General features: G+C 44.9%; 1 protein-coding gene across 1 annotated transcript; it reads right to left on the bottom strand.

The window, feature by feature from the left end:
• Positions 1-2176: 2176 nt before the first annotated feature.
• LOC120986599 (zona pellucida sperm-binding protein 3-like) lies at positions 2177-7224 on the bottom strand. The gene is made up of 8 exons (XM_040415259.1): positions 6733-7224; positions 5797-5915; positions 4563-4666; positions 4313-4490; positions 4124-4244; positions 2737-2828; positions 2490-2623; positions 2177-2406 (listed from the first exon to the last, which is right to left on the bottom strand). Exons 1-8 carry the CDS (start codon positions 7222-7224, stop codon positions 2177-2179), a joined length of 1470 nt encoding a protein of 489 aa, XP_040271193.1.
• Positions 7225-10469: the final 3245 nt, after the last annotated feature.

Raw genomic sequence — 10469 nt, 5'->3', positions numbered from 1 at the left:
GGAGTTTTCACTAAAATCTTAAGCTATCCTCTGGATGGTAAGACACGTGTTGTAGAGTTTTGAGCTTTTTCTGATTGCTACTTAGATTCTAAACAGGTCTAGAGTAACGAACACTGGCTTTGAGCCAAAAAGAAGTGGAAACCATTAGAAGTATCCTCTCTAAGGCCTCATTCACACTTCAGTGTTGTGATCAGCGATTTTCATCAGTGAGCCAAAACCAGCAGTGGAGGCTCCACAGACAGGAGGGAAAGATTTGTACCTGTTCTGTGTTTGACCAGCACCAGGTTTTGGCTCAGAACCCTGACTGTAAACAAGGTCTAAGGGCAAGGTCCCCATGCATTGCAAAAGAGGACACTGAAAATCTGCAGAATTAATGCTGCAGGTTAAAGATCCACATTGCAGGTCAATTTATACCCTGCAGTTTTTTTTACGGTCTGTGGATGATCTTTAGTCTCATCTACAGTGCAGGTACTGTACAAACAGCAAATACTTTGCATATATACGTCCTGGGTGGACCTCACGATTATCCTACTATTTTGCGTTCAGTGTCTAGTGGGTCCCAGAGGCAGGACCTACCAAGGGGAGGGCTTGGGCCCTAAGCAAAGCTATGTCTGGGGGCCCTATTCAGTTCACTATTCCTGGCTGCAGTCCTATCTGTCCACAACTAGATCTGCATCAGATCCATACAAAATTTGACCTGGATCAATTTTAGCCTTGAGGTAAAAGCTAAATAGCGTCCCCATGCCAAGCTCCCAGTCCAACTCCTTCATCAACCCTACTGCTAAAAGCATATTTGAATTAGACATTATATACAGCATCGTACATCTAGTGATTTAGATGTTCTCCACCCAGACCATCTTTTTCCTTTTAGTTCCCAATAGTGTTATCCTGCTGCGACCCCCCCAATTTAGTATGCTGCAGGAAGTGCTCCTCTTTATATAAAAGAGGGGGCACTATAAAGTTAACACTGCTGCAAGACACTACTAAGTGGGCACTGCTGGGACCCCAACAGTGCCCACTATATTTATAACACCCCTCCAGTATGGTTGGCCCCAGGAGTGCTGCATTTATTTATACTGCCCCTCCCAAGTGCCAAAATAGAAATTGCTTGCCTCACTCCCCATTCATGTTGCCTTCTGCAATGGACAGCCTGCAGGCAAATCAAGTTAGGCAGTGCACTAAAAACTGGCACATCAAGTCATGCTGACCACCTGTCCTATTGTACCAACTCCTAGGATTCAGGTCTAGTGGCCTGAGGCCTAAGATAATGAATAGCAGAGATGGTGCTATAAGCCCCATGTCCTGCTGAAAGATTTGCACTGTCCAACTGTCAAGGGGTTCCAAGCAACTGTGTGGGTCTCAAGACCACCACTGGACCTACATTAAGAACGTAGTCCAGCCAAGAACAAAGAATGCCACCCTTTTCATTGACTGATATGGGATCTCCAAAAACAGCTGAGCCAGCAGTCCTGTCAGAATTCGCATAGCAGTCAATGGAAAAGTATGCACTTCAAGCCAGGATCTTCTTTGAAGGTGAAGCGCACACCCAGACATTTAAGGGCACATACTATTGCTATGCCATGAGAAAATCCATATGTCCCAACCCGAAAATCAAATAACCACAGTTTTTCCATTTGGATCTTTACAAAATGGTCCTTAAAGGCTGTTAGGTGTCATTGTTGGGGGGGTGGGGGGGTGGGGAGAAGGTGTAATTTCCAGATTATAGATCCTCGTTAATTAGTAGGTCCATAACATAAGGCTTAGGCATCAAGTACCACTATTGTTTAGATGCATCTGTATAATGATCGGCAACCTCATTCACATCTCTGCATCATGCAGACCTGCTTTTATGACCTGATCAATATTAACAGTCTGAATCTAAAGCAATTTTAGCCTCCAGAGAGCAGCTTTTAATTCTTATTCTGCTCCTGAGAAGTGTGAGCTATGAACCACCCTCAGCTCTATACAGATGTGCCCATACCATACTTCCATGTGACCCACAGAAATTCCTCCATATAGCCCCATAGTACTCATGTATATAGCACCAGGAGATGGTCTGTTTTGCTGGACCATGCATGAAGTTATGGGTCCCATGAAGCCAATCCCATACAACCATTGGTACCATCGATTGAGACAAAAAGACGCAAGTAACATTTTACCCATTTTTATTTCTTGACTATTTGTGAGACAGTTTTTTCAGAAGACATTTTGCAGCCACAATAAGAGTCACAGCAACAACTACTGAAGTGACTGAGCCCATGGCCACCAGCACCCACAACTGCAGAGGTTCTTCTACACCCATTCTGGAAGCTTGGGAAATTCCATCTTTGGAGACCTGGTTAGGCTTAGATCCAGTCACTAGAAGAGGGCCCAGTCTGGCCAGAGTGTATTTCTCTAGATGAGAACCTAGTGGAAGAATTAGCAACACCCATTTTCAAATACCTTCACATTTATGGAAGCTTTAGGAGACGTTTGAATGAAGAACTCACCAACATCTCTCTTCCCAACTCCTCTTGACCTGGCAGGTTGTGGGCCCCATGCTGTTCTCCGGCTGCCAACTGTAGCACAGTTCCCAGTGTTGCAGCACTGGCAGTTCGCACTGGGGCCTTCCACAGGTGACCAACTGTAAGAGCAAGAAAAGTGTCAACCATTGAGAGAACATCCATTGTTATCCAAGACTCCATCTAGGGTTGTGTAGTCATCTAACTGAAGACACTCAGATGTGCAAGGTTTTACCTGCTGGTAGCCTTGTTGTAGGAGCAGGCCTTGTTCATTGGATCAGGGGTCTGGTTGATGTCAGCAGCTCTCAGGTGACAGGTTATGTAGATCTAAGACACCACAATTACAGTTTATATCTCATGAGAAATAATTTATTCATAATCTTGGACAGCTGGAAAAGTTAACCTCAGGGCCCATACTAGAAAGGATTAGGTTTCCCATATGGATTATTCTGTTTCAATAGTTTTTATTGAGTTTCTCATTTCAAACAGTTAACGTACAATAGTGTCAAGCAGAATACCATTATAATCAGGTTATCAAAGGAGAATATAAATTCCAATACATTTACCTTCATTAAAGGGAGTCTGTCACCAAAATTTGACATTACACATTGCTTACATGGCATTCTTGCTCAAGTACCAAAGGTTCCTTTGTTAGACTGTCAGCCGAAAAACATTTAATCCATATGCAGATGAGGGCTGGCAAGTGTCCAGGGGCCTGTGCTCGTGATGTAGGTGCCCAGGCCACTGCCTTTTCCATATTACTACTCCCCAACCTCTTGCTTGTCCTGCCCTGTAAGTCTGTTTTGTCACTGATGCCCATTGTGGGGAGTAGCATCAATAAATCAAGTGCACATGCGCCGTGTGAAACCAGCGTTCATGCCCAGGCGGCGAACTGCCATGTGCAGGTTCTTTGCCGGTACTGGGGATGATGCAACAGACTTGGGGTACTTTCACACTTGCGGCAGAGGATTCCAGCAGGCAGTTCAGTCGCCAGAACAGGATCCTGATCCGTCTGACAAATGCTGGATCCATCTCTCCGGTGTCATCCGGCATTATTTTCTCACATGTTTTGTGGTCTAAGCATGTGCAGACCGCAAAAACGGTTCTGTTTTGCCGGAACACTCGGGGCTGGATCCGGCATCAATGCATGGGAAGAAATGCCGGATCTGGCATTCCAGCAAGTGTTCTGGAATTTGTGACGGAGATAAAACAGCAGCATGCTGCAGTATTATCTCAGTCCTGAAAAGGCAAAAAGACTGAACTGAAGACATCCTGAACGGATTACTCTCCATTCAGAATGCATTAGGATAAAACTCAGTTCTTTTCTGGTATTGAGCCCCTAGGACAGAACATTAGCATATGGGTTGAACATAATTTCAGCTGGTGAAAGTCACCACAAAAGAACTAAGGTACCAATAGCACTTGTGCTACAGTGCCATGTAAACAGTGTGTAACATCCAATTTTGGCAACAGACTCGTTAATGTTAAAAGTGCAGGTTAGAACAGTAGCCAGTTGTGCGCTTTCAACCCCAATTAGTGGGGTGAAAACAAGGATGCTAAAGACAGGTACAAAAAGTTAATTGCTTGGCATTCAGGGTCATACTACCATCTCTAGTCCTTACCATAGAAAGGTCACTGTTAATGAACCTGAAGGCATCAACTGTGAATCGAAGCTTATTAGCTTCAGGTCTTGGAGAACCAAAGGCTGAAGAGGAATCTCCTAGCATCCCATCGATCAAGCACCTGTAGGAGATATTTATTTCAGTGAAAATGCCCTTGAATTAACAGTAAAAACAAAAACAGAAACTCACCCATTATAAGCAATAATGTCATAGTGAGGATTAGAGGTCTCATCTGGAGTAAGGGTGGCAACACAGCTATCAACAAACAGCATCATCGGAACGTGGTTCTGTATGTCCACAAAGGCCTCTATGTAGAAGATCTCACCAAGCTGGTAGACCAGTGATTGACGAGGAGCACTCCAGTCCTCTACAGACAAAATAAGGCTATTAGTAAAAGACAAGAGACTACGCACCCCTCCTCTACTGGAAGGAGTCTTACCAGTCATGAGAGTCAAGGAGAAAGACAACCTTTCTTCTGAGCTCACTGTGGTGCTGAAGGGAGCCCATGTTGGCTTGATGGCATTGCTGCTTACATTGCCAAATCTGGAAGAGTAGAGAAATGAAAGGACAACTGTACATGATTGGAAGTAAATGGCAGCTTTCCATAATCATCCCATGTGTCCACAGGTGCACCGCAGTTTAGCCCTATTCACTATAGAGCTGAGCCAATGGACAGCAGGGGTGATTTTTGGAAGTAAGCAGCCATGGTTGTAATGGTGGACAAGCCCTTTGAGAGGTTGACAGTAAAGTATCTTGTCAACCATATAGTAAATTAGCGAAGCGGACACTTATGGCATTGAGGCCTTAGGGGTGTTCCAGCCATGTAAGGTGTTGCAGCGCTTTTAACTGAAGTTACGACCCCCTTACCAGTCCTGCTCTACTTACACCAAAGAGTTTGATGGTTGCTGACCTACTTTTTTTGCCTTGAGTCCTCCAGCCAAGTCCTATTCAAAGAGGGCCTGTCTACTCCCCAGACAATTGTTTTAGTAACCAATTCCCAGGTCAGAACATTTCTGAAGTGTCTCGTTAGTTACAGTCCTCTCCCCCATTATTCCTACTATTGAATTGCTGGCAGTTTGCAATAAAAGCCAATCTGAGTGTCCCTGCATAGTGACTGGCAGCACAAATAGAATAGTGTCAGACACCCCAAAACTGAACACTCAGACCTTTATGGCATACTGCTAACTTCCATTAGAAAACAGTAACAGTTAAGGTTCTCCAGAATTACTACATGGAGAGTAAGTAGTTGGTGAAACAGACATGCCAGGAGAGGAGACAGCTCCAATCCTCTCACTAGTATTGACAGAGCAAGAGGGGAATGTTTGTCAAGATCCCTTTCAGAGTCATTATGAACCTTGAAGAGGAGCAGGATGATTAATGCAATAATTAGGATGGGGCTACATGGACAGTACGGCTGCTATACTCATTACATGGCCAAAGATCACAGTACAGATACTACAGAACATTGCTTCATAATGTAAGTGGAATCAAGCTGTGACTGTCCCAGTCAGATCCAGCAGGACAGGACTGTCTTATGGCTAGTTGAGGCAAACTGTCTCAATGTGACCACATTCAACTACCATCTAGCTTAACTTGAAAGTCCTGGAAGACATTTCACCACTGGAAGACTCTAGAAGACATAGCTATAAAACCTACTATTGGTACAGACTTACCGTGGGTAGTAACACCAGATGGGAACCACTGCAGGATTGGACCGGATGATGGGCACATTAGGGGCGGTGGTGGGGGTGTAAGACAAGTTGATCTTGTAGATAAATATATCTGAAGTCATCTTCAGGAGATAGAGCCACAATAAGGTTAGTCTGCACTCAAAGCACAAAAAAAATAAAAGCTCAACCAAATCAGTGGAAAAATTTAGTAAGAACTGGCCACCCTATAAGATAAACAAGATAAACTTGTCAAAGCAGTGGGTCAAGTACACTGCAAGGCCAGAAATGGACAACTGGTTAGATTTTGTTATGAAAGTCCATTATTGCGTCAGAAGATCATGACACCATAGTATAATCGGCTAAAACTAGCCAACATTCCTGGGCACAAGCTGTAGAAAAGGTTAATGTACCTCAAAGAAACCAGATCTATGTCCACAACAAGGGGAGCGAATTTCGGTTATAAAACAGTTTCATGCTTTACTGGTAAAAGGGTTATTGTGTTATGGATTCCGTTACCACGGACCATAACGCAATTCTATGACAGAATGCCTTTAGAAGCATATCATAATAGAAGTCTATGGCCTGCAAAAAGGATCCGTCCCTTTTCAGTTATGCAGGAGAGGACCTCCCTGCATAACAGGAACTTATCCATTTTGCAGCCCATAGACATCTATAACTGAAAGCATAACAGAATGCCTTTAGAGGCATTCCGTCATAATAAAATTGCTATATGGTCCATGGTAGTAGAATCCATAACGCAATTCACCTTTTACCAGTAAAAGCAAACAAATAATTCAGAATATGAAATTCGCTCATCTCTATCCACAACCATTTCAACATAGTGAAAAGGACCTAAAGGGTTTTCATGATAAACACAGTAAATGTTGCCCAGTGCATATTTGTCTACTATAAGGGACCTTTAGTCCTCCACCAACTTACCTCTAGGTTGCTTCCACATTCTTGAAGAGCAATTTGAAAGACTACAGTAGTAACTGAAGCCTGAGAGCTAGCTGTGCAGGTCCCGAGGACCAGGTCTGAAGGATTCACCATCCTACCATTACCATAGAAATCTCTCTCTACAGTCACCACCATACTGTCCTCAGCACAATGCACACTGACAGGGGATGAGGGGTTCAGCATAGTCGGTGGGGGCTGTGTAAGCTGTCGGGACTGAAAACCTACTCCAGGATACATGCGGCCCCATCCAGACACAGGACTAGAACCTCTTAGAGACCCAATACCAGAAACTGGAGGCAAAGGATTTCTCCTAGGAGAACCTACTGCAGATACAGTTCTAGAAGATCCCCATCCAGGCTGATAATTCCTCCACCGAGTGTCTGGCTGGCGCCGGTGTCTAACCAAGGCACTGCTAAAGCCTGACCCATAGAGAAGAACCACAAGCAGCCAACTCCAACTAATCCCTAACAACATCCTGACTACAGAAGAAGTCACACCAGGAAGCGGTGTAGGGAGGAGATCTTTATACCTCTCCCATCACATGGTCATCACTTCACCTGACCCTTCATTACACTCAGCTGGACACCATCCATACCTGATGAGGATATGGCAATGCAGAGTCCAGTGGTGGAGTTCATAAGGGATTTGTGTTCATTTCTTGGGTGTATTAATTCCTTAGGGTTCATGCACACGGCCATTGTTGTTTTGCGTTCTGTTTTTCATGGATCCGTTGTTCCGTATTTGAGTATTTTTTTTCCTCTCTGATTTAGGTCCTCTTCTATTCCGTTATTCCACAAAACATATCCGTATGGTTTCCGTATGCGATCCGTTTTTTGTGAATTGGAAACGGAAATCGTAACTTAATCACCAAACACATGAGCTCATTTGGCATAGCATTTATACAGTATGGATCCGCGAAATACAGATGACATACAGATGTGTTCCGTGTGAGTTCCGTATTCATTGACTTGAATGGGGCCTCGGACTGTGATTTGTGGACAATAATAGGAGATGCACTAATTTTGCGGAACGGAAATACGGAAACAGAATGCACACGAAGTACCTTCCATTGTTTTTGCGTACCCATTTAAGTAAATGGTTCCGCACACGTTCCGCAAAAAAATTGAAAGAGGGCGGAAAGAAAATAAGTTTGTTTGCATGAACCCTAAGGGCTGTTTCACACGAGTGAGTCCATTGCGGGAATCGCGCTCTGTGTCTGAGTGTGATCCTCCGCTCTGGACTTGCAGGAGCGCACGGCATTATCATGATTTATAATGCCGTGCGCTCCTGCAAGTCCAGAGCGGAGGATCACACTCAGACACGGAGCGCGATTCCCGCAATGGACTCGCTCGTGTGAAACAGCCCTTAGGGTGAGTTCACATCACCGTTTAGCTTTCTGTCCTTCTGATCCGTCAGAAGAAGAGAGAGAGAAAAAAACAGGATCCTGTAAAAAAAAAAAAAACGGATCCTGTTGCATCAGTTTTTTGCTACATGCACACAAACGTTGTTCGTTTCCGTGTCCGTTCCGTTTTTTTGGCGGATAGGATGCGGACCCATTCATTTTAATGGGTCCGCAAAAAATGTGGACAGCACACCGTGTGCTCTCCGCATCAGTATGTCCGTTCCGTAGCCCCACAAAAAAATAGAACATGTCCTATTCTTGTCCGTTTTAGGCATTGTTACAATGGATCCGTTAAAAAAAAAGGATGGAAACGGATGTCACCTGTTTTTGTTTGCGGATCTGCAAATTGCGGACCAAAAAACACATACGGTCGTGTGCATGTAGCCTTAATCTGTTTTGAGATCTGTTTTTTTAGACGGATACAATAGTACTGCATGCAGGACGTTTTTCCCCCGTCTGGACGAACAAGGCGCAAGTGCCTCCTAAACAGGCGCAGAATCAGTTGGTAAATGAGACTTAAAAAATAGGACTGTCGGAAACCGCTTTTTTACTCCTGAAAACAGGCGCAGACACGATAGTAAATGTGCCCCGCTGACTGTGTGAATAAGGCAATACACTCGGCTTTTAAAAAGTCATGAGTTGCCATGGCGTTGCAATGCTGTTTTTGCATTATTTTCTCGCACTGGCGGTTTTGCGCCATGTACATTTGAGAGTCGTAGAGACCAGGACGGGAACCTGGATCCCAGCAACTTTACTAACTTTAGGAAAAAATACTACTTCTCCACTTTTTTTCATTCAACTCCTGGTTTTGGATTAAAAAAACGGATCAAAAAGCCTGAACGTGTGTCCGCACCCTTAGGGAGTGGAGCGTTTTTTCTCGCCATGTGCACGACTCTCCATAAATTAGACAAGTCTTACAGCAGCGCAGGAGGGGCATCTAAGACCGGCGTAAAATGCTGGTCCTAGTAAATGACCCCCAATCTCTATTTCTTCTCAGTTATGTATCCAGGGGCAGGCTGGTCATAGATCCTACAGGAAAATGTATCAGTGGGCTGATGACCAAGGGGCCGCCCAAGCTGCACTGTGGTATTTGGTTCTGCTGGGGCAGTATATTGTGCTGCACTGTGGTATTTGGTTCTGCTGGGGCAGTATATTGTGCTGCACTGTGGTATTTGGTTCTGCTGGGGCAGTGTATTGTGCTGCACTGTGGTATTTGGTTCTGCTGGGGCAGTATATTGTGCTGCACTGTGGTATTTGGTTCTGCTGGGGCAGTATATTGTGCTGCACTGTGGTGTTTGGTTCTGCTGGGGCAGAATATTGTGCTGTACTGTGATATTTGGTTCTGCTGGGGCAGTATATTGTGCTGCACTGTGGTATTTAGTTCTGCTGGGGGAGTATAATGTGCTGCACTGTGGTATCTGGTTCTGCTGGGGCAGTATATTGTGCTGCACTGTGGTATCTGGTTCTGCTGGGGCAGTATATTGTGCTGCACTGTGGTATTTAGTTCTGCTGGGGGAGTATAATGTGCTGCACTGTGGTATCTGGTTCTGCTGGGGCAGTATATTGTGCTGCACTGTGGTGTTTAGTTCTGCTGGGGGAGTATAATGTGCTGCACTGTGGTATCTGGTTCTGCTGGGGCAGTATATTGTGCTGCACTGTGGTGTTTGGTTCTGCTGGGGCAGTATATTGTGCTGCACTGTGGTATCTGGTTCTGCTGGGGCAGTATATTGTGCTGCACTGTGGTATTTGGTTCTGCTGGGGCAGTATATTGTGCTGCACTGTGGTATTTGGTTCTGCTGGGGCAGTATATTGTGCTGCACTGTGGTATCTGGTTCTGCTGGGGCAGTATATTGTGCTGCACTGTGGTATTTGGTTCTGCTGGGGCAGTATATTGTGCTGCACTGTGGTATTTGGTTCTGCTGAGGCAGTATATTGTGCTGCACTGTGGTATCTGGTTCTGCTGAGGCAGTATATTGTGCTGCACTGTGGTAATTGGTTCTGCTGGGGGCAGTATATTGTGCTGCACTGTGGTATTTGGTTCTGCTGGGGCAGTATATTGTGCTGCACTGTAGTATCTGGTTCTGCTGGGGCAGTATATTGTGCTGCACTGTGGTATTTGGTTCTGCTGGGGCAGTATATTGTGCTGCACTGTGGTGTTTGGTTCTGCTGGGGCAGTATATTGTGCTGCACTGTGATATCTGGTTCTGCTGGGGCAGTATATTGTGCTGCACTGTGGTATTTGGTTCTGCTGGGGCAGTATATTGTGCTGCACTGTGGTATTTGGTTCTGCTGAGGCAGTATATTGTGCTGCACTGTG

This window comes from Bufo bufo, chromosome 1 (genome assembly GCF_905171765.1).
Source record: "Bufo bufo chromosome 1, aBufBuf1.1, whole genome shotgun sequence".
Classification (NCBI taxonomy): Eukaryota; Metazoa; Chordata; class Amphibia; order Anura; family Bufonidae; genus Bufo; species Bufo bufo.
Note: the sequence above shows the minus strand (reverse complement) of the source record. Positions and strands in the feature narration are given on the sequence as shown.